The sequence below is a fragment of the Schistocerca cancellata genome, chromosome 8, assembly GCF_023864275.1.
Source record: "Schistocerca cancellata isolate TAMUIC-IGC-003103 chromosome 8, iqSchCanc2.1, whole genome shotgun sequence".
NCBI classification, from domain to species: domain Eukaryota; kingdom Metazoa; phylum Arthropoda; class Insecta; order Orthoptera; family Acrididae; genus Schistocerca; species Schistocerca cancellata.
In genome coordinates this window covers 359723268-359749061 of record NC_064633.1, presented here as the reverse complement: position 1 = coordinate 359749061, position 25794 = coordinate 359723268, and the positions used below count along the sequence as shown (strand labels likewise).

The 25794-nt window shown below is 43.1% G+C and overlaps 1 protein-coding gene across 3 annotated transcripts in view; it reads right to left on the bottom strand.

Moving 5' to 3' along the window:
- The window catches only part of LOC126095282 (cytochrome P450 4C1-like), a 355750-nt gene that overhangs the window by 261682 nt on the left and 68274 nt on the right, over positions 1-25794 (bottom strand). For all 3 annotated transcript variants that reach the window (XM_049910043.1, XM_049910042.1, XM_049910045.1), the window contains 4 exons: positions 19907-20033; positions 14310-14382; positions 14111-14220; positions 461-529 (listed from right to left, as the gene is read on the bottom strand). In XM_049910043.1, coding sequence (XP_049766000.1) covers positions 461-529; positions 14111-14220; positions 14310-14382; positions 19907-20033 — 379 coding nt within the window. The remainder of the gene's footprint in view (positions 1-460; positions 530-14110; positions 14221-14309; positions 14383-19906; positions 20034-25794) is intronic.

Below are 25794 nucleotides of genomic sequence, written 5' to 3'. Positions count from 1 at the left end.
TCACGCGGCTCCAGACTGTAGCGCCCAGAACCGCACGGCCACTCCGGCCGGCGACGTTTCAACACACACACAGCGGAACGCTTATGCTGACAAAACAAAAAGTTCACGAAATATTATTTCGGATTGTATCATTGCAGCCTCTCTTTCATTCTCAGATACAAACACACACACACACACACACACACACACACACACACACATGCTCTCGCGTGCACGCCCGAACGCTTATGCAGACAAAACAAGAAGTTCATGAATTATTATTTTGGATTATATCATCACAACAATTAAACGGCTGTATCTGCTGTAGCCTCCACCTTCAGATTCCATCCAAAATTTCGATCAACATTCCTAGAGCTACGCGAATGTGATTGAAAACCAGCGACAGTTGACTATGAAACACTTCTTGCGATAATTTTGAAATGAAAGCTACAGGAAAGGATAGGAAGAGATTTTAACTCACCTGTATGTCAGGATGGTGTCCAAGCAGAACCAGAACCCACGACATGGCAACCGACGTCGTGTCGTGACCCTTGAGAACAGACAGAAACGTAGAAGCGTCAAAACGGACTATTGCATTGATAATAGAACTACAAAACAGCAATGTCGCTGCAGCTCTGAAGCATTCAATATACTGGACTTTTTTTTAATTTCTTTTTTCATCTATGTGAAATATTTTAAAACACATGAAAAGACTATGTAAAAACGTATATCACGTTATTCAGATATTGCAATCTACTAAAACAGTGAATCTTCAACAGAGGAAGCAGAAAAGATCGTTCTTAAAATAAATTCAACGAATGTGATGGCGCAGTGATTAATCCACTTGGTGTTCCATATTTGCTCACGTTTTTTTTAATCATCCTTCTTTTGACTTCTTCGAAGCAGCCCAGTGCCAACTTTTTCATCTCGGGTTCCCTCTAGTACCATGTAAGTTGTTCCCTGACATTTCAACACACGTCCTACCATCTTGTCCCTTTTTCTAGTTAGTGTTTAGCGTAAAGTCCCTCGCTCACCAATTCAGCGAAGGATCATCCTTTCTTATCCGGGTTACATTTCCTTGAAACAAGATACGATCCATACATCGTCCAATCCGAACGTGTGTGCTCAGTCTTTCGGAACTCCTCCGTTGCCGAGGGCTGAAACGCTCCAAAATAGCTGCTAATTGAATTTCTGCCATAAGGCTCCCTCTCAATTTCGGAATACTTTACCATAATCGGTACATCAGAGAAATAGACATGGAGTGTATGACAGTTCGGAAGTATATGAGAGTATCCAGAAAGCTTCCGTCTACTCAATGGCGATCATTTAAACTGGAAGGACCTTTTTGTAGGCCTTACATGTACTGAAGTTCAGCCTCTTTAACGCATATCCTAGAGCGAATAATGTCTAAGAAAGTTATCTTCATTTGTGAATGGTGAAACAAGAGTACACGCTGATCGTGGCTTAATGGATACTACGAATGACATGTTCCTAGATAGGCCCTAAAGTTTTCATCATTACTTGTTCATTATTTCACCCGCAGCAAAGAAAGTTAAAGTGGAAAACGGGGACTTGCACTATGAATGGAATTAATTTTGTAGTGTAGTCCTCGCTATTAACGGCTAGGTAGGTCAATTCGGTTGTCAGAGGAAGGCAAATGCGTACCACCTCCAACAGGACCATATCTAGTAATAGCTCTGTGATGTTCAATCCAAATTTGGGTTGTGGAGAACTGTGCTGTATAATTAGTGCAACACCTAGCAAGCAGCTTCATCGATAAAGATCCTAGTCTTAGTTTCACACTATATTTACGCTGCTCTTAAAATACAGATAAAAAAATCCAAGTTACTGAGTGAGGAGCGGTACTACCTAGTAACACATTACAGTGGCAAAATAATTTACATTACTCTATCTTAAAATTATGTTTTGCTCTCACTGAGGATGGTTACTTTATAATGTAAATCTGTAATCACGTACCAAATGCTGAAAACCAGCACCAGTGAGGAAACTTGTTTTTCAACTATTGGAAGTATCGTTTCTCCTCGACAATTTGTTCTGTTCTGTGGAAATGTTTTAGTTACTACTGGCATATGAGTGTGGATGAACATTTTACCGTGTTTTGTTGTTAAGTCTCAGAATTATTCATTACTAAATCTAATCATCCTTTAATCGACAGACTGGCAGCTCAGAACTGTATCATGTGTGTTGGTTCTGTAAGCTAACACAGTGCGATCGCATGTAGTCCAGATAGTATGAGGATCACGGTACTAAGAAGTTAATGGAAGATATTTTCATTTCTCGGATGGAATTCACTTTCATATACAGTTCTTTAAAAGTCGTCACTGTCGTCTTTGAATGTTAAAATCACTTATTGACGAAGTCCACTATTGTTTTTTCAGCCTACAGTGCCATCTTCAGGTGGAACTATTTCATGCTTTAGAACTTCTGATAGTTTCTGAATTTCACATGTGCTAAAGTACAGAATTGTTATGCCTTAAGAATGGCCGAATGACTTTAATTCCCATATCTAGTCATAAATAAAGCAATTTTAACAGTCAAAGATGGCAAAGATATCTTGTAGAATTTTTGGGTATCCGCCGGTCCTGTCTCCACAATATTTCTGCAAACGGATTTGTTGCCGTTTTCTGGTCATTCCTGATAACTGGTGCTCTACTTTTGTCGGCGCCCTACATATGTTCTCCGTTACACCCTCAGGAACTCACCTACATTTACTGTCCGTGTGGCTGACGCAATGGGTGGCGGTGACAGGCTCAATGCAAGGAGCATTGCCTAACTGAGATGTAAGCTGCCATCTGTATTAATTGGACCTCTTGGACTCTAATTTCAATGGATTTAACCACTCAGTCCCAGATGGAGAAAGCTTACCAAAGTATTTTCTCGGTGTTGTGGTTTATACTGTGGTTGGCCATGTTCGTTTGATGGTCTGGCGTAATTCAGTGTGACGCCTACGTACACGGCACCTCTCTTCCAACATGTATATAGTTTCCCAGTTTTTGCTTTGGCACACTGGCAGAGGATTTGGTAGATCCCTGATTTGCGAAAGCCTACTTCACGCTTTACTGGACCTAGTAGTTTCAAGGTCCATTCATATTTCCTCCCATTGCTGTAAGGCAGGGGTGGGCAAATAGCGGCCCGCGGGCCACATGTGGCACGCGGAGGGGTTTTGTGTGGCCCGCCAAGACATTTACAAAAATCATAGGAAAAACGAAATTTCCCTTCCCCGTGCGACTAAAAAAATCCGCGAGCGTCTGCGCTACTTGGTAGTGCATACTACCGACAGATGTCTCTACAGTCACGCAACCAACCTACCTGCATGTGGGCGCGGTGGATTATGGTAGCACTACCATCAGCCACCACGGGCACGGAAAAAAGCACTGTGCATCCCGCTATTGGCGCAAATTTATGCTCCACGCGGTGGCTGATGGGAGCGCTGTATTTCTCCCGCGCCGAGTGAATAGTACGACGTTCAGTGTAATTTTCTTCTTTTTCAGGTGGTTACTTGTGTTTTGTCTGTGCAGCAGTACAACGTAATATCTATTTTTTTATACTTCAGTGCGATAATGACTCGTAAGAAGAAGCGTAAAGTCGGTGATAAGTGCCGTCTGTTCAATGAAGACTGGACTACCAAACATTTCATTATTGATGCAGGAAATAAAGCCGCATGCTTACTATGCCATGATACAGTTGCCGTATTCAAGGAGTACAATCTGAAACGACATCACGAAACAAAACACAATGACTTTGGCTGCAAACGTTCAGATGAAGAACGAAAAATAAAAGCAGCGGAGTTCGTTAAACGCTTGAAGAAGCAACAAGCGTTATTTACGAAGCAAACATGGCTTCAAAATAGTGCTACAGAAGCGAGTTTCATGGTCGCTTATAACCTTGCTAAACGAAACAAACCTTTTTCGGATGGCGAGTTTATTAAACAGTGCATGGTAGAGTGTGCAATTGTATTGCGTCCTGAGGTTAAAAACAATTTGAGAGCATTTCGTCGTCAAGGAGGACTATAGCGTAGCGCATTGTTTTAAATAGTGATGGACTTGCAGACCAGCTAAAGACTGTGAGCGAAGATTTTGCTTGGTTTTAACTGGCAATGGACGAAAGCACAGATATTGAAGACACTGCATAAGTACCCATCTTTATCCGTGGAATTAATGAACATTTCGTCATCACCGAGGAATTAATTGATGCAGAATCCATGAAAGATAGAACCACTGGTCAGGACTTGTTAGAATGTGTTGTTAATTGTGTGGAAACAAGTGGCTTATCCTGGAACAAAATGGTAAGCATTACAACAGATGGGGCCAGAGCTTTCTGTGGGAAAAATATAGGTATGGTGAAACTTTTAAAAACAAGTTACAAGCTGAAGACACAGATAGTGATATTTTGGATTTTCATTGTATTTTCCATCAGGAAAGGCTCTGCAAGATTGCACTAGACTTAAAGCATGTGGTAGATCCTGTTGTTGGTGTTGCGAACACAATCAGAGCAAGTGCACTCCATCAAAGACAGTTCAAATCTCTTCTTGAGGAGGTGTGGACAGAACATGAAGATGTAATTTACCATAACAGTGTGAGGTGGGTGAGCAGACAGTTCAAATCTCTTCTTGAGGAGGTGTGGACAGAACATGAAGATGTAATTTACCATAACAGTGTGAGGTGGGTGAGCTTGGGCAAAGTATTAAAAAGAGTCTCGGCATTACAGGATGAAACTATTTTATTTCTGGACACTAAGGAGGTATCTCATGATTTTGTTGCAAAAATAGGACATGAAGAGTGGAGATATGAGATGATGTTTGCAGCTGATATTTTTGAAAAACTGAATGAGCTGAATGTGAGATTGCAGGGAAAGGGGTTGTTTGCTCATGAAATGTGGACACATGTCAAACCATTTAAAACAAAACTAGGTCTGTAAGCAAGGCAAGCAAATGAAGGCAAATTTTGTCATTTCCCTTTACTAGGGAAACAGAAAGTACCTGGAAGCGTTTCAGCTAAGATTAGGGATTATCTGCAGAGTTAGAGGCTGAGATTATTACAAGATTTAAGGATTTTAAGAAAATTGAGCCTCAATTTAATGTTTTATCATATCCCATCACTGCTGATATTGACACTGCACCACGGGAGTTACAACTTGAACTGATTGACATGCACGCAGATCACGCAGTGAAAGAAATGTTTAGTGCTGTAACTTTAGTTGACTTTTATCAATCTTTGTCAGCTGAAAAATTTCCATGTATCAAGAAATTTGCAGGCCAAATGTTCCCCATGTTTGGATCGACATATATTTGTGAACAAAGTTTTTCTTGCTTGAAAATCAACAAGAGCAAATACTGAAGCTGTTTAAAAGACAGTAATTTGCAGGCTGTGATGAGAATATCAATTAGCAGTCTGACTCCTGATTTTAAAAAAAATGTGATAGGATGCATTTATCCCATTAAACTTGTTTTAAAATTTAATGTACTTGGACATGATATTAAATTAGCAAAATAAATGAAACTGAACACAACTATCTTACTTGAGGATGTCAGAAGGAAAGAGGTACAAGTGACTTTAGTCTTATCAAAATTATAAGAAGTATACTTATACCCATTTGCTTCTGACACTTTCATTTACATATAATGATTTTTATTATACCTTTTATGAAATGTAAAGCTAACTAACCAGTGCATTTTAACGCTTTCACTACTACACCCGAAATTGCAACTCTGTGTGTGATACGTGACTAGAAAGAAAGAAAACTGGCATTATATATATATATATATATATATATATATATACTCCTGGAAATGGAAAAAAGAACACATTGACACCGGTGTGTCAGACCCACCATACTTGCTCCGGACACTGCGAGAGGGCTGTACAAGCAATGATCACACGCACGGCACAGCGGTCACACCAGGAACCGCGGTGTTGGCCGTCAAATGGCGCTAGCTGCGCAGCATTTGTGCACCGCCGCCGTCAGTGTCAGCAAGTTTGCCGTGGCATACGGAGCTCCATCGCAGTCTTTATCACTGGTAGCATGCCGCGACAGCGTGGACGTGAACCGTATGTGCACTTGACGGACTTTGAGCGAGGGCGTATAGTGGGCATGCGGGAGGCCGGGTGGACGTACCGCCGAATTGCTCAACACGTGGGGCGTGAGGTCTCCACAGTACTTCGATGTTGTCGCCAGTGGTCGGCGGAAGGTGCACGTGCCCGTCGACCTGGGACCGGACCGCAGCGACGCACGGATGCACGCCAAGACCGTACGCAGTGCCGTAGGGGACCGCACCGCCACTTCCCAGCAAATTAGGGACACTGTTGCTCCTGGGGTATCGGCGAGGACCATTCGCAACCGTCTCCATGAAGCTGGGCTACGGTCCCGCACACCGTTAGGCCGTCTTCCGCTCACGCCCCAACATCGTGCAGCCCGCCTCCAGTGGTGTCGCGACAGGCGTGAATGGAGGGACGAATGGAGACGTGTCGTCTTCAGCGATGAGAGTCGCTTCTGCCTTGGTGCCAATGATGGTCGTATGCGTGTTTGGCGCCGTGCAGGTGAGCGCCACAATCAGGACTGCATACGACCGAGGCACACAGGGCCAACACCCGGCATCGTGGTGTGGGGAGCGATCTCCTACACTGGCCGTACACCACTGGTGATCGTCGAGGGGACACTGAATAGTGCACGGTACATCCAAACCGTCATCGAACCCATCGTTCTACCATTCCTAGACCGGCAAGGGAACTTGCTGTTCCAACAGGACAATGCACGTCCGCATGTATCCCGTGCCACCCAACGTGCTCTAGAAGGTGTAAGTCAACTACCCTGGCCAGCAAGATCTCCGGATCTGTCCCCCATTGAGCATGTTTGCGACTGGATGAAGCGTCGTCTCACGCGGTCTGCACGTCCAGCACGAACGCTGGTTCAACTGAGGCGCCAGGTGGAAATGGCATGGCAAGCCGTTCCACAGGACTACATCCAGCATCTCTACGATCGTCTCCATGGGAGAATAGCAGCCTGCATTGCTGCGAAAGGTGGATATACACTGTACTAGTGCCGACATTGTGCATGCTCTGTTGGCTGTGTCTATGTGCCTGTGGTTCTGTCAGTGTGATCATGTGATGTATCTGACCCCAGGAATGTGTCAATAAAGTTTCCCCTTCCTGGGACAATGAATTCTCGGTGTTCTTATTTCAATTTCCAGGAGTGTATATATATATATATATATATATATATATATATATATATATATATATATATATATATATATATGGCATTAGAAGTGAAAGGTTTATAATTTGTGGCCCTCCGCTAACCTCTGTGTCTATAATGCGGCCCCCGAGCCAAAACAATTACCCACCCCTGCTGTAAGGCATACCTTGGGGAAACTGTTTGCCCAGAAGAAGATAGATGAATACAGTCGCTACAGTGAGGTACGCCACACCACCAAATGAGCTGTTGTGCAGAACATAGCATAAAAGCTGACCCTACCAAAGGGTACAGAAAACAGAGTTACATAGTTTTTCTTCTCACTGGATTGAATGATCAAAGAGGTCAGCAACTTCAGGGCCCAAGATGGTCTACAAATGAGTCAGGCATGGAACCCTGCACTGGGTGTTGAAAAAGAAAAGCATTCCTGTATAGTGAGGTGAGGATCCGACAGCGATAGCTGAGACACCGGAGGGTAGAGTTTGGAGCAGGCGTACTATCCCAATAATCATCATCATCACCACCCACAATGGCGACCAAAAAAGACATCAATATTGTTATACACATCTCTTTCCCAAACCGTCCCGTAAAGGATGTAAAATCTGCAATAAAGAGTCCAACCAAATCGCAAAAATTAATCCCCGCCGACAAATAAAATATGTATCAGTACCAGTGACTTAACTAATTTAGATTACAATTTCCTATGTTGAAATGGATGTTCACCTAAAGAAGAAGGCTCTTCGAAAGAAAGGTATCACTAACCGGGAGCGAATGAACGCTCTGTAAGTCATAAACCGGGCTGGGAGACCACCGCAGGAGATTTAGCAGAAGGGACTTGACATCTGTAGGAGAGAACACCTCGTGTCCAGAATGGCCATGCTTTGAAACAAGCCGCCGTCGGCAGCGCTCGCTGAAAGTAGCAATACAGATTGCATCTCCAGTTGTGCCATGACCACAAAATCTGTTTTCAATGAATTATGTGTTCGCAGGACGCAAGCCATTGTTGGCAGAGACCCGGAAGAATGCAGTTTTGGACACAACAGTGAAACGTCAGGTTTCATCGAAATATACAGACCGTTGAAGATAATATCTTAAAGTGGAAGAAGTGGAATGAGGGAGAAGACGAATAGGGAAGAGGAGAAGGAGGCACAGAGCATTGCTGTGTTACCATATGTACAAGGAGTCACCGAACGTATTGGCAAAATTCTACGAAAAGCCGACATCAAACCAATTTTCCGAAGCAGAAACAAAATATCAGACATGCTCGGTTCTACCAAGGATGCAGTTGACAAACTACACACAGCTGGCGTGTATGAAATTGGTTGTGCGTGTGGATTAGTCTACATAGGTGAGACGGGACGTCCGATTAGCACAAGGCTCTCGGAACATGAAAGATATATCCGCCTGAAACAACACACTAAGTCAGCAGTGGCGGAACACCGAGACGAGTGCGGGAAACCAATATTTTTGCAAGAAGCCCGCGTCCTGGCGAAACAGCCTCTCACTTTCAAAAGAAAGATTAGAGAGGCGATAGAAATAGCCAAAAGACCCGCCAACATGAATAGAGAGGACGGGTACAAGCTTCCCAGGTCTTGGCTGCCTGCAATAGCAGGGCTACGGAGCGGCGGTAGAGCCGTGGCGGCTCATGCAGACACGTGGAGAGCCGCAGTAGTGGTCGCGAGCACACAAAGCAATGGCACACCGCAGCCGGCTTCTGGACAGCATGTAAACAGTGTGACGTCACAGCCATCACCTGTTCGCTATTCGTCCGTCTCCTCCAATGGGGTGGAATAATATAAAGACCAATAGAAAACAGCTATTTCAGCCAATGACATTTAATAAAGGAAACACCAATAAAGCATACCTTGCACCCCTCTTCCTCCTCCTTTCTAGCCAATCAAGCAACGACACGGTTTTCTCGTGCAGCTATTTAAGGAACCAAGTGTGTTTCATTTAGTAGTTTAACGTAAGGCCCTGATGAAGGCTAGCTGCAACGCTGGCCGAAACGTTGGCGCATTTTAAATTATGACGATGCGGTCTGATACCCTGAAGAATTTTATTGAAGATGACAACGGCCGCGGAAGCCTACGCTTACAAGTGGAATGAGGTATAGCAAAGTTTGAGATGCCTTTGAATACTATGGGACACCATCACGGAGCTAAGATCTGCAAAACAAAATACTTAACACAATGTGAAAACCGTTAAGACTGTGTTCAAAAATGGTTCAAATGGCTCTGAGCACTATGGGACTTAACTTCTGAGGTCATCAGTCCCCTAGAACTTAGAACTACTTAAATCTAACTAACCTGAGGACATCAGACACATCAATGCCCGAGGCAGGATTCGAAGGCTGCGAACCTGTGACCGTAGCGGTCCGGCGGTTACAGACTGTAGCGCCTAGATCCGCTCGGCCACCCCGGCCGGCCTCTAAGACTGCATACATAGACAATTTATAAGTGAGAGCGAGAAACACGGCTGTGCTTAAGGAGGTCCATCTTCATTGGCGGTAGGCAAAGGCAGAAAGAGAGTAGGATCCGGTTTTCAGTGCCAAGCGTTACGAAGCTTGTTACCTACTAACTGCCTGAAGCAAGAGCAAGGGAAGGAGGTAAATATCTTTTAAGATAATTTCTTACTGGTCAGCTCTCGGAATATTTAATGTTCAGCCAATCATATACTACGACAGGAAAACTCAGAGATCTGAATCCTCCTTGGAGGAAGCAGGAGCCCGCATCTCGTGGTCGTGCGGTAGCGTTTTCGCTTCCCACGCCCGGGTTCCCGGGTTCGATTCCCGGCGGGGTCAGGGATTTTCTCTGCCTCGTGATGGCTGGGTGTTGTGTGCTGTCCTTAGGTTAGTTAGGTTTAAGTAGTTCTAAGTTCTAGGGGACTGATGACCGTAGCAGTTAAGTCCCATAGTGCTCAGAGCCATTTGAACCATTTGAGGAAGCAGGCGGCACAGCAATACTCTGCAGCCATGAGCTATCATTAGACGATTAGGGATGAGCATCTCCCCAGCCAAACCCTTCTTAGAGCAGATTTAATGACCAAGTGTCTTAAGAATTTATCTGGCTGACCCGAATTAGACGCAGATGCAAGTGGTTTGGTATGAAACCGATGGCTGCTTCTGCAGCCGCTTTAGCCTCCACCTAGTGATTAATACGGCGGTATCCTGCCGCAACAGTGATACAAACTGTAGGGAAAGTCGAATCATTTTTAACAAGATTCAGTAATTTGAAACTTCGTTCAAGAGACCTACCTGTAGTTAGTGGTTCAGCATGCTTCCAACTTCGGCCATAAATGCAAACGCATGCTCTTGTAGCGCTTTCTCTTTTCACACTCTAACCCTTTGGCAACCACACTACGACTTACTTGAATATAATAGTTTATCCTGACATGTGTTCTCCTGAATCATACTCCATATTCCAATCCCAGGCATGCCAAAGCGTTAGCTTAACATCATTAAGCTTTGGCAAACCATTTATCACGCATTTCACGCATTTTAATGTAATAAACTGAGTTTATTGCGATTCTCATTTTATTTTGTAGACAACGAATTCCTTGGTCATTAGATAGAGGGCAACGACGTAATTACGTCAGATGTAGTGGACCATTAATACACATTTGATTCACACTGCATACGTTAGCAAGCACTCCTCAATTCCGCAACAATGTACAGTTTGCGACTCCCGCAAAGGATTCGTTTATTTGCGAACATCTGATGCAGCCGTTAGAGTCATAAAAATTTGTCGTTTTTACTTAAATTTTCAAGAAAGATTTGCATTTGCCATCTCACAGTTCATTCATTTAGCTAAACTAAAATTATTTTAAGTTGTCGGTTTCTAACCATTTTATGTATATTTTCCAGTAGGTAAGGCTGCTGTATGTCTATTGTAGTCCAGCTGAAGAGGAGAGGAGTTGATTTGTTTTCTGTGTACTTTGTGTGTTCTGAATTAGGAGAGGATTGAATTAAAGTGTGTACTTGAGATTTGATAAATTTTATAGATGCTTCGTTAATTTCATTCAAACGTTAAGTGAGGATAGTGTCAGAGCACCCCGAAATTTACGAGGGCGTGAAAGAGTGGTTTAGCAAGAATGAGTATAGAAGAGAGGGACAGAGAGCTTTCAGGTAATTTAGAAATGTTAAGCAGTTATTCTAATATGGAAGTATAGGAGGAGAATACCCAGCATGTCCGTTTTAGTGAGCCATGAGAAACAGCATCACAAAATGAAACTAATATAGAGAATGAGCATCGTAAGGAGCAGGTTAATGACGAAGTGTCTGAAGCTGAATTTAGAAGACAAGTAGAAAATTCACAGGTAGTGGAGATTTCAGAAACAATAGGTCATGAAAGCGCAGCGCAGAGTGATGCTACTCCTGAACCCACATATCAACCACCTGCAGAACTAGACCTGAAGAGCTTTCTGATCGAACAGTTCAAGGAAAATGGAGCGCAATTCTAGAAAAGCAAGGAAGAAAAGGACGTGCAGTTTAAGAAAGTGGACAAACATTTCTATAAAAGTGAAAATTTTATTTAAGAACGTTGAGGAAGAGGGGGACACCCAGTTTGAAGAAAATAAGAAGCAATTTGAAAAGCTAAACAAGATAGACGAACAAGTTATGGCTGAGAAGCAGAAACTGGATGATCATGTGAAGGAAAGACAAGAAAACTGATAGCTAGGCAACGAAACAATCATGAAGAAAATAAATGAGCAGACACAAGGCTTTAACACAAAAGTAGACACATTAATGAGGAATGCTAAGGGGGTGATTAAGGCACAATACCAATGGAATGACAGACGGACTAAAAAAAGAGATTGACACCAACACGAAGAACAACGATACCTATGTGCGGAACATGGATACCAAAACGCAGAATATTGACACAAACATGGAAATATTGAGACTGTCGGAGCATGGGAAGAGCAGTACGTAAAATCGCGCAAGAATATTCTAGGAAATGTAATCGATAAAGTCGAGGTATTAACCACCGCCGTCGAGCAGCTGTCAATGCGTAACGAAACCACGTCCGATCGAACAGTACCAGTAAGCAAGCCTACGCGTGAACGAAGAAATTATAAATTTCGAACAGTTTGGCGAAACACACGCCCACGTTAATCAGAAGGACAAAGAGACGTTAGATACACCCAGGAGAGAGAAGGAGAGTAGCAGAAATTCGAATAGTAATGGAAGGGAGAACGTAACGATCCGAAGTGAAGAAGAAAACAACCGTTAGGGAGTAGAACTCAGAGAACTGACAGACGAGTTACGTCGCATCGGGGCAGTACCGCCTCATTCAACTCATCGGTAACCACCACAGCAACTGTAGAAACATTACCGTCCGGGATAGATGAATAAGAAATCAGAAAACAGCTTGTATCTGTGCACAAGTACTCATTATTTCCGGATGCGTCTAACCGCATTCACCTGAAGATTTGTATATACGAAATCATCAAAGTGGTGGACACCGGTTCTGAAAAATAAATTTGTATGTGCAGACTTTAGAGAAGAGGCAGCAATGACAATGCGAGTGATTGCGGAGAGCCGGACGGAGTGACAGAGCGGTTCTAGGCGTTACAGTCTGGAACCACGCGACCGCTACGGTCGCAGGTTCGAATCCTGCCTCGGGAATGGATGTGTGTGACGTCCTTAGGTTAGTTAGGTTTAAGTAGTTCTAAGTTCTAGGGGACTGATGACCTCTGAAGTTAAGTCCCATAGTGCTCAGAGCCATTTTGATGAGTGTTGACAAGATCAAGTGAAACTGGATATGTTGATGATAGAAAATTATGTAGCGTCGAGGTGGCAAGACCTTATACTATACTTCAGAGAGATGATACGTAGGTACCAACTTTTATGAACCAGCACAACCCACAAGCATTTATCAAATTATCCAAAAAATTGCAAAAAACCTTAGAAGTTGCAATATTAATGTTCTCTGTCGATGAATAGTTTCGAGCCCTAAACTCCTTATCAAATCATCCATTAATCTATGCAATACCACACACATGACTGTTCGTATTAGTCAAACACATCATTGTAAAGTCATGTTGGACTGAACTTCATTCACATTAGTTAGGTTACTTAAGTGGGCTAGTTGAAACGTTAACAGGCGATGGGAAGCTCAGCACCTGACAGAAAAAATATCTGGAGACTTGACGACTGACAAGAGAACTGGAGATGAGACGGTAGACAAGATGGAAGAGTTGAAATTGTCGAAATTCGTTGACCTGACTCAAGACACAATCAAAGAACGAGGAGGAAAGAAACGATTCTCGGAATTGACTTGTACCCACGTTCAGGGGTGGATTATTCGTGGTGCTAGGGCAGCAGGAGCTTAGTATATGGATTTTGCGAATCTCATGAGCACATTATTTGAAGAACTTTTTTTCAATATTTTAGATAACGAGTTACCAATTACAATAGGAGCGAAATGATGGACGGGGTAGCGGCAAACATATATAGGACACCGGTAAGTCTGGAGCAGCAGTTGTCAGCAGTCAGCTGAAGATGGCAACGAATCTGTCTACCGAAATACCGTGGAGAACTTTAGTCGTGACTTGGGCAGGCACCTGAGAATCCTACGTCAGAAATACGTCAGTAAAACATCATATCGCGTGACAATGATGTCTTTGAAAACGGAATATAAATGTATAGTCGTTCATTCTGTGGATCACGAAGGTATCGAATACCTGGAAATCTTCAGTCCATGTTGAATATTACGACAATCACCTTGCTGCACTAAACGCACGCTTGTCCTGAGACTACAGCTTTTCCTTCTGTACTGTCCTGTTTCTGTTATCAAAGTTATTGCAGCAATAATAATTAAACGCCTTAAACTCAGAACAACTTCTCCATATATTAAATTTCAGTTGCTGATGTCTCCCTCTTTTCAAGTAGCAGAACCATCGCAATAGCAGGTCTCACCTCAAACATGAAGGTGTCCACTTCCTCCTGCAGCTCCTGGTCGTCAAGTTTCTGACCATCCTCAGAAGCGTCCAGCAGCAAGTCCAGAAAAGCCACACGTCGTTTTCTACCTGTAAGCGTAATTAGGTTGTGAGCGAGTATCCTTACCACAGACAACTCGGTATTATTCTGTCTGATTTCTAAACTGGAAAGCACGTACCTAGGTCGTCATCCTGCGGTGCCTTCACTTGGGATTCACTCGTTTTACGGGCTGATTTCCTCTCAGCTATCACCTGCAACACATAAGGCATGTCAGAGTGCACGAGGTTTAATGGTATAGTAACTATTGCAGGCACTGGTCAGTATCGTCTGTTGGAGGGAAGAAATGGCGGCTTTTTAGTCAGTACTTCGTAGCTAGCAAGTCTAACAATGGTCAACACTATCTACTTAATTATGCGTAACTTGAATAAATGGGAAAAGAACAAAAGTAAGCAAAACGCCGAAACTGATAACAATTGTCATGGTTAAACAGTGGCACGAGGTGCCTTTGTATCTGTAACTGCTAGAAATGCCGTGCAAAAGAACTAATCAAAGGAAGCACCTACTGGGGTAACAGAGCTCTTGTGGAGTGCACATGGGGTTTTTTAGTCTAGTCGGTAGTTTGAGACACTCTCACGAACACTTGCCAGCCGATACGCGTATTGAGAAGTCAGACCACGTTCACAGCAAAGACAGTTCGACTGTAAAAATTTTATCAGTAAACTGTCGAAGTGTTCGAAATAAAGTTCCGGAATTTATTGGCCTCCAGGAAAATTCTCAACCTCACATTATTCTTGGAACTGGGAGCTGGCTAAAAATCCAAAGTAAAAGGCTGCGAGATATTTATCGAGTCTTGGAATGTTTATCGGAAAGACATATTAGATGCCGTAGGGGGTGGGGAGGTGGGTGGGGGGTGGGGGGGGGACGTTCACTGCATTCGAAAAAAAAGTTGTCTGTACTGAGGTTGATACTGAGTGTGATAGTGATGTTATCTGGTCTCGCATAACAGGCTAGGTGAAACCAAGTTAGTTGTTGGATGTTTTTAACGACCACCCGACTCCGCTATGACAGTTCTAGAGTCATTCAAAGGAAATCTATGGTCAGTTTTGCATAAATACCCAGATCACACAATACTAGTTGGTTCTTTCACCTACCGATTATAGACTGGGCCTTTTTTGGATTCGTTGGAGGGGCTACAACAGACAGTCTTTGAACACATTTTCCGAAAACTGTCTTGAGTAGCTAGTTCTGCAGCCCACGCGCAATGGAAGCATCTTGGACCTTGTAGATAAAACAGGACCAACTTTATCGATGTTGTCAGTATAGAGACCGGGATTATTGATCACGATGTGATCAGTGCGACTATCATTACGAAAGTTAATGAATCAGTCAAGACAACTAGGAGAATGTTTATGCTAGAAAGACCAGATAAGCAGTCTCACTTAGACAATGAACTGCAATCATTAAGTTCCAGAATGATGGACATAGAGGAATTATGGGCAAAGTTTAAACAGATTGTGAATCGTGATCAGGACAGGTAAGAGCGGAAAAGACCCACCGTACAGGCAAGGATTAGTAGAGATTTGTGCGTCTGTAAAAAGATCTATGTGCGAAGCATACAACAGCTACAACAGTTTTACCATGGCTAAAGATCTGGCGGAGAACCAGAAAAAATTTTCTTGATGCAATAATTTACCAACAGCCGCATGTATTGTAGAAATTTATTTCATTTTATGAACTTCTACGTGCTACCAGTTTCGGCATTACATTGATGCCATCTTCAGGCCCCACTCGTCATGGTCGTAAAATCGCTATACACGGAAGGAGCCATATAACTGGATGCGTGAATCACATCGTCCTGCAACAGGTCTTGGTGACCAGGCTCCTTCCGTGAATAGCGATTTTACGACTATGACGAGTGGGGCCTGAAGATGGCATCAATGTAATGCCGAAACTGGTAGCACATAGAAGTTCATAAAATAAAATAAATTTCTACAATACATACGGCTGTTGGTAAATTATTGCATCAAGAAGTTAATGCCAGCCGTCGTCCCACGATCCATAATGGATCAACGAAGAGAAAAAAATTTGGTCCAATCTAAAATCGGGTAAGCGGGTCTAAGGCTTCCATCCACTCACTCGTTGACCAGTATGGCTTGTCAGTAGGAGACAGCAAAAGAAAAGCCGAAGTTTTAAAGTCCATGTTTAAGAAATGGTTCACGCAGGAGAATCGTAGATACGTACCGTCGTTTGCCCATCGCACAGAGGCCCTTGTGGATGACACTCTAATAAGGATCCCTGGCGTAGAGGAAAAACTGAAATAGTTGGAAACAAATAAGTCGTCAGGTCCGGATGGAATCACAGTTCTGTTTTACGAAGAGTACTCTGCGTCATTGGCCCCGTAGATAGATTCCATTTATCGCGAATCTCTCGACCAGCGCAAAGTGCCAAGCGACTGGCAAAAAGCGCAGGTGACTCCTGTTTATAACAAGGGTAAGAGAACGGACCCACAAAATTACAGACCAATAACTTTAACATCGGTTTGCTTCAGAATTCTAGAGCACATTCTGAGTTCGAACATAATAGATCTCCTAGAGATCGAAAAACTCGTGTCCACGACTCAGCACGGATTTAGAAAGCATTGCTCGTGCGAAATCCAGCTTGCTCTTTTCTCACATGATATATTGCGAACTATGGATGAAGGGCAAAAGGCAGATTCCATATTTCTAGATTTCTGAAAAGCATTCAACACGGTACCCCACTGGAGACTGTTACCGAAGGTGCGTGCATACGAATTAGGCTCCCAGATATGTGATTGGCTAGAAGATTTCTTAAGTATAAAACCCAGTACTTTTTCCAGAATAACGAGTGTTCATCGGAGACAGGATTAATTCAGGAGTGTCTCAGGAAGTCTGATAGGACTCGTTGCTACTTTCTGTATACGTAAATGATCTGGCAGACTAGGTGGGCAGCAATATGCATTTCTTCGCTGATGATTCTGTGATGCGCAGGAAGGTGTCGAAGGTAAGTGACTGTAGGTCAAAATTTCTGGTTGGCGTGATGAATGGTAGCTGGCTGTTGATGAAGAAAAATGTAAGTTAATGAAATGTTAGAATACAACGTTACTAGCGACCTGCTTGACACACTCACGTCGTTTAAATAAGTCGATGTAACGTTGCGAAGCGTTATAGAATTGAACGAGCATGTGGGGATTGTGATGGGGTCGACGAATGGTCAACTTCGGTTCTTTGGGAGAATTTTAGGTTAAGTGGACGTCATCTGTAAAGAAGACCGCATATAGGACGCTAGTGCCATTTATTCTTTTAGTACTGTTCGCGTGTTTGACATCCGCACCAGATCGGATTGCAAGAAGACATCGAAGGAGTTTAGAGGCGAGCTGCTAGATTTGTTACCGGTAGGCTCGATCACCATGCAAGTGTTTCGGATGTGCTTCGGGAGCTCGAGTGGGAATTCCTGGAGGTAAGAAGACATTCATTTCGAAGGACACTACCGAAAAAGATAAGAGAACTGGCATTTGGAGCTGACTGCAGAACGGTCCTACTGTCGCCAGCATACATTTCGCGAAGGGCCTACGAAGATAACACGTGAGAAATTGGCGTCCATGCGGAGGCACATAGACAGTCGGTTATCCCTCGCTGTATCTGCTAGTGGAGCACTAAAGGAAACGACTAGTTGCGGTGCAGGGTACCCTCCGCCTCGCACCGTACAGTGGCTTGTGGAGCATGTATGTAGATGTAGATTATCGCATTATCGCGAAGTAGTTTTGTTGCGCTACTTGCCCGTGCTACGTGCTACGTGCCAGCTCTACGTTCCCCAGAAAGTACGATACACAAAGCGTTAAAAACACGATAACACACAGAACAACGGTTTCATGGTACATACACAGCTGGCGCATACGACTTCCCTCCCTTAGATTAACTGACGACTCAGGCGACAGGAAACATATCTGGTCACACAGATTAATAATAAATTATTAAATCGTGAAATCGGTGGACCCCGTACGGCAGAAGAAACGCTAAGAAAAAGAGAGAGGTAGGATTCTGAGTTAGTGAAAGAAGTGGCAGTAAACTACAGAGCGGTTGTCTGTGGTGATATCTTGCCGTGGCACAACAAGGAAACTTCCTACTGTAGGGTGAAATAGCCATAGAGGTATATGAAAAAATCTAAAACAGTGCTTATTGTAATGAAATTCAGGTGATACATATCCCGTTTTAGGTTCTTGGTGAGCAACTTTGTGTGATATCAATGTAAGATACGTTAATAAATGAGTGTTAACAATGTGAAATATTTTCTTGCACAATCGGGAGTTAATTTCAAGTGTTAGGCGACACACTACGAGGTATTCTCTTGTGCTTGAGAGCCCTTTGGCACTACTTCTGGCCACAGCACATCCAAATGGCATTCCCTCCTAAGGTTTTCTGTGTACGACTCAACTGTAGTCTTCTACAGAGGGCCCGACACTTCAACGGTACCAGGGGGGGGGGGCGGGGGTACGGAATTTTCCTAGGATAGGCTAGCTTCCGGTGTGGTGTATGGATGGTTCAAATGGCTCTGAGCACTATGGGACTTAACAACTGAGGTCATCAGTCCCTGAGAACTTAGAACTACTTAAACCTAAATAACCTAAGGACATCACACACATCCATGCCCGAGGCAGGATTCGAACCTGCGACCGTAGCGGTCGCGCGGGGTCAGACTGAAGCGCCTAGAACCGCTCGGCCACACCGGCCGGACGGTATATGGCTCTGGCATTATGTATCTTCAAAACTGATTACAGACTGAAAGACTGACTGCCGATAGGCAAGACTTTTTTCTTTTCTACGAAATGATCAGCTTCTTAAGTGCTGCTGGGTCCCCAGAAAATCTAAAATGTAGCAATGTGGGGCCATTATATTACTACTCACGTGTGTACTGCCAGGGGATCTTCGGATCATTCCACGTACTTTCGGTTTTTTTTATAGTGGTGCTTGTCTGTGTAGAATATCATTACACACCGCGTTCCAGAATTGAATTTTAAGTTGAACGACCTCCTCTCTACCAACAGGCTCGTTCTCGTGCTGGAAGAAGCTGAAGAATATAGCATCACGTCTAATAAGACACCAGATTTCGTGACTGCTTCATTTCTTCACTAATGCTCCAGATATTGCTTTGATTGTTATTCATATCTTAGGGGCAGTGTGAATCTCATATGGTGCATTTACCGACATCTACGAGCAGTCACATACTGCTAAGATACAGGAAAACATGAATAAAAATAATGATTGGCCGATACTATGAACAACCAGACAAATGGAAATGGAAGTGAAGCCACATGCTCCTTGACAAAGTGTAGGGGAACGATGCGGGAGACCCGCACCGCTATACTAGGCAAGGTCCTAATGGAGGTGGTTTGCCGTTGCCTTCCTCAGACTCTTAATAGGGATGAATGATGATGAGGAAGACAACACAACACCACCCAGTCATCGCGGGGTTTGTGACAATCCCTGACCCCGCCGGGAATCGATCCCTGGACGTGCTCGGGAAGCCAGAACGCTACCACGAGTCCCCGAGCCGCTGACAACCAGACACAGCCATACAAAATTTGGCGAGAACAGTTGTCAATCCCTTGTTTGTAAAGCTGCAGAAAACGTACACAAAATTCGGAGGGAACATCTTTTCAATACTTTCTTCGTAAAATTGTAGAAAAGAGTAATAAATACATTCTCTTGCCTTCTTGTTAAACCCTTAAAGAAAGGGGAATGAACATGTTACCAGTACCTTCTTTGTAAATCCGTGCAAAATTTTCAGTTGGTCGTAGTACTCTTTTGCTGACGAAGTCCTTTCGAAAATGAAATCAGACTGCATCCATGGATTAATCATTCTTTCCACGGTTAGTTCACTGATCCTGAAAATAATAAAAAGTATCACAACTTGTAAACTAATCCTTTCTCTGAAATTTGGGATAAATTTTAAGACAGTTATACATTTGTCAAATTATCTGCACGATTTACCGTTTGCTGAATATGTACCACAGTTTTATATATAGGATGATTTTAATTCAAGTTCCAGCTTCAAAACACTGTAAAAACAAGAAAAGCTGCTCGGAATGACGTCAGATTTGAACGGAATATGACTGAAGAAGGAAGAAACGTTATGAAAACAAAGAATTCCAGTAGATGACGCTTTAAGCGTCCTAAAATAAATTGGTCTAGCTATAAATGATAAATGAACTGCAGTACAATGGCTACTGTGACTTGCCTAGAAAACCATCCGTACTGTCCAATGTGCATGACTGCACAAGTTTGCCATTAAACAGTTGTGGCACACTTATGTATGCCCGTCCACCATGGCAAGATCTTGTTACATTGGATGAAAAAATCGAGTTTTGATTGTCCTGTGGTCAAAAACCGCATAAAACCAACGACGACATCGGTTTTAAATTATCCTGAGGTCAAAAACAGCATAAAAGCAACAGTGAAATCGGTTTCTAGGATTTAGTACCTCAGTCGGTGTAAACGGAACCCGAATGGGATCTCTTTTTTGTCCGCTTGTCTGTCTTACAGTGTATCTGTCTGTCTATCCGACTGTTAACACTTCTTTTTCTTCGGGAGGGGCAGAAGGATCATGTTAAAATTTATATCACATACTAGGGTCATTGGACCCTTGGCGAAGTAAGAAATTTAGGCTTCTCAGCCAACTCGATCAGAAGATACGGTCATTTATGTCACATATTTACTTATGTCATATATTTACTTGCAAATACAATCATCAAAACATATGGTGTACTTCCCGTTGCCGACTCGTCAAATTTGGCAAGAAGCAAGGTTTCACAGTACAAGTAAAAGAAAAAATCTGAAAATTATTAAATTGTATTTATACCACATAAAAATATTTTCTTGTTATTAGAAGCTTCATGATCTGTTAAAAATATCGGAAAGTACCGTAGAGATTCTGATCTGGTTCTCAGTAACAGGAAGAGTGATTCACGAGGAAGGTTCGTGTGTGTAATTTACAAATATTTCGTGGTGACTGGCTGAACTACGATGGAATGAAGTCCCCTGCCGCTTTGAAAACGATGCCTTTGTCACCTAGCCGTGACAGACGTTACGGGCGGCCGACTACTGTTATAGCGCCTCTAAGACGTAAAACCAAAGTAATACTGGTAATCGGTGCAGGATTGTAGTGCCATGGTTTGGAATGGGATTCCAACATCCTATAAAACATGCATTGAAGGACTCCACAGAAAAAATCGAAATTTGCATAACAGCAATAATACTAGGGCCGACAGTATTGTTTTCTTCTCTGGAGACGTCCGTCGAATCTTACCAGTAATCGCAACAGGGACAAGAGAAGACGAATCCAACGCGTCTTTAATTGCCAGTTAGCATGACATCTTAACATAGCTCCAAAATTAATAAAATAAATGAAAAATTACAATGGCGAATGCAAAATTACATAAAAATTTGAAATTTAAAGTTAAAGCATTCTTGAAAGTAAGGGAATGCCCAGGATCGACATCATGCCAATGTCGATGTCGATAAAAGATGAAAAGCTTCCAGATTCTCGATTCCTACCTATTAACATAATTAAGATTGTACGAACACTTTTTGCGCGAATCGTACTTGCACTTATCAGGATTTTTAGTTGTCGTGAGACTGGCGGAAGACATTTTCAATATGCTGTCCACCGTTTTCTGCCACAAGCTGAAACAAAGAAACAGCATGTTTCACAACAGACTGGACTGCGTCAGTGGCCACGTTCAGAATGCGTTGAGCAATGCGTCTTCAGTTCTGCTACGTTCGTAATTGAGCACTGAATATAGCATCTTTCAGATAACCCCCCAGCCAGAAGTCACATGGATCAATATCAGGTGATCGACGGCTGATAGTTATAGCATTTCCAAATCGCCTCTAAAGCAGCTGCTTCCTGGTTCTGCAAATGTGCAGAATAGCGCCACCTTGCATAAAAATGGTCCTATCCACATATCCAAGGTGTTGAAGCGCTGTAAGGACGTAGGTGCGCAAAAGATTCTCATAGCGTTTACCAGTGATGGTACAAGAACAAGACCCGCAGAACCCATGTCCTCGAAGAAATATGGCCTTACGTTGAAAGATGCCGTCAACCCGCACCACGCAGTTACCTATGCAAAATGAAGCGCTACCGGTTGAGGTGTGAACAGATTTTCCGTTGCCCATGCTCTGCAATTCTGTGTACAGGGTGGTCCATTGATCGTGACCGGACCAAATATCTCACGAAATAAGCTTGAACCGAAAAAACTACAAAGAACGAGACTCGTCTAGCTTGAAGGGGGAAACCAGATGGCGCTATGGTTGGCCCGCTAGATGGCGCTGCCATAGGTCAAACGGCTATCAACTGCGTTTTTTAAAATAGGAACCGCCATTTTTATTACATATTCGTGTCGTACGTAAATAAGTATGAATTTTTTAGTTGGACCACTTTTTTCGCTTTGTGATAGATAGCGCTGTAACAGTCACAAACGTATAAGTACGTGGTATCACGAAACATTCCGCCAGTGCGGACGGTATTTGCTTCGTGATACATTACCCGTGTTAAAATGCATTGTTTACCAATTGTGGAAATGGTCGATATCGTTTTGATCAAAATGCCCAACGGACGTGTGCTATGTATGCTGCTTGGTATCCTGGACGACATCATCCAAGTGTCCGGACCGTTCGCCGGATAGTTACGTTATTTAAGGAAACAGGAAGTGTTCAGCCTCATGTGAAACGTCAACCACGACCTGCAACAAATGATGATGCCCAATTAGGTGTTTTAGCTGCTGTCGCGGCTAATCCGCACATCAGTAGCAGACAAATTGCGAGAGAATCGGAAATCTCAAAAACGTCGGTGTTGAGAATGCTACATCAACATCGATAGCACCTGTACCACATTTCTATGCACCAGGAATTGCATGGCGACGACTTTGAATGTCGTATACAGTTCTGCCACTGGGCACAAGACAAATTACGGCACGATGACAGATTTTTTGCACGCGTTCTATATAGCGACGAAGCGTCATTCACCAACAGCGGTAACGTAAACCGGCGTAGTATGCACTATTGGGCAACGGAAAATCCACGATGGCTGCGACAAGTGGAACATCAGCGACCTTGGCGGGTTAACGTATGGTGCGGCAGTAACGGAGGAAGGATAATTGGCCCCATTTTATCGATTCCAATCCATATGGTGCAATGTATGCTGATTTCCTACGTAATGTTCTATAGATGTTACCTCAAGATGTTTCACTTGAAGCGGTATTGAATAGCATATTTCAAGACAGGTGGATTGGTCGTCGAAGCACCATACCATGGCCCGCATGTTCACCGGATCTGACGTCCCCGGATTCCTTTCTGTGGGGGAAGTTGAAGGATATTTGCTATCGTGTTCCACCGACAACGCCTGACAACATGCGTCAGCGCATTGTCAATGCATGTGCGAACATTACGGAAGGCGAACTACTCGATGTTGAGAGGAATGTCGTCACAGGTATTGCCACATGCACTGAGGTTGACGGACGTCATTTTGAGCATTTATTGCATTAATGTGGTATTTACGGGCAATCACGCTGTTACAGCATGCGTTCTCAGAAATGATAAGTTCACAAAGGTACAAGTATCACATTGGAACAACCGAAATAAAATTTTCAAACGTACCTACGTTCTGTTACCAACTGTTCGTCTAAAATTGTGAGACATATGTTTGTGACTATTACATCGCCATCTGTCACAAAGTGAAAAAAGTGGTCCAACTAAAACATTCATTTCTCTACGTACTACACGAATATGTAATAAAAAATGGCGGTTCCTATTTAAAAAAACGCAGCTGATAGCCGTTTGACCTATGGCAGCGTCATCTAGCGGGCCAACCATAGCGCCATCTGCTTTCCCCCTTCAAGCTAGACAATTTTCGTTCTTTGTAGTTTTTTCGGTTGTCGCTTATTTCGTGAGATATTTGGCCTCGTCACGATCAATGGACCACCCTGTATAAAAGTCTACGCAAATGGAATTGGACTTCGTCTCTACACAGAGTCTGCCAAGGTCATTTAATGTCTGTCTACTTCCACACGAGCAAGAAATTCTAGAGTAAACGTTTGTCTGACTGGAGAGTCAGTATGAGGCAACTACGGAATATGGGTAATTTTGTATGGATAGCAATGCAGGATGTTCGTAGACATTTATGCAGCGTGCTCACAGGCATGCCTAAAGTTCGGGCAATTCCCCGTGCACTGCATGTTTGTACGCCAACGTCTAGCCTCACCCGCAATGTTGTTGTCACATCTTCCAGTAACGTCGGATCAACTGTTTTCCCTCCTCTTGTCACATTGAACTTCAAAAAAATCTGTCTTTTCGAATTTCGTAATCATTTGCTCCATAATCTTGGCAGAAATCGGACCAACGCCTCTTTTCATACGCTTGAGCGTCCAGAACTTCTGCAGGGCTACTAGTGTATAGTTACCGTTCTTGCTAAAGATTTTTACCAGCAGCGCGCAATGTTGCGTTGAAATTGTCATGCTGGGCGTCTCTAACGCAACCTGAGGAACAGCCGTGTATCCCGAGTCTTTTATGTTCACATATTCTGCCTCTCACAGCTACATCTAGCGGTAAAATGTTCGTTAATTTTTTTGTTTCCGTAACACGTCCCTCTTCTTCGATAATATTCCGTTCCAATTTGACTACATTCTGAGCAATGGTTCAGACGTTTACAGCGTACTGAAACTGGATCTTTAATTATACTCAACCTGTATTATTTTGAACTTCTGTCACTGTATTGATCGTATATTGGGAGAATATTAAAACACAGGAGGAACCACTTTATGATCGTTTACATGTTTATTCAAAGCATTGCCGACAACAGGTGCATATGCCCAACTTCAGAAGCTTGCATTCACATGTGAGGCACTACATATTCTTTGTCCCGTGGTAGCTGCTGTTGCACCACGTGACAAATAATTATTTCTTTCTTAAAGTTACATTTGATTAATTTTAACCGATATTTTTAGTTAGACACCGAAATGAGTGCTGTACTTGCAAAAATTGTTACAGCAGGTACGAAAAAATCGACTTGAATTCGTACTTTCGAGTATTCCGATTTTTTACTAGGAAACCTTTGTACGTTGCATTACACGATATTTAATTTGATCAACACCTTCGCATCATGAAGCACATACAATAATGAATAATTTCACTTGTACTGTTCGCAACTTTCACTCGGCAGCACTTCACAGTTATTAACCCAGACTTTTCGGGCGTACAAGCGCCGGTCATGAGCTTTATAAACGATATAACAGAAACGTTTTCAAATGTCCATTGATTTTCTGCGGAGCAGAGACCTAGAAATATTATCGTCTTATCTAAACGGTTGTTCACGGTTGTAAATGTCGTGTGACCGTGTAGACCGTTCACCGGGTGCAAGTCTTTCGATTTGACGCCACTTCGGTGACTTGCGCGTCGATGGGGATGAAATGATGATGATTAGGACAACACACACCCAGTCACTGAGCGGAGAAAATCCCCGATCCAGCCAGGAATCTAACCTGGGCCCGTAGGATTGACATTCTGTCGTGCTGACCACTGAGCTACCGGAGGGCGAACTGTTCAAGAATGAAGTTAATGGAACAGAAACTTACAGTAGAACATGTAGAAAGC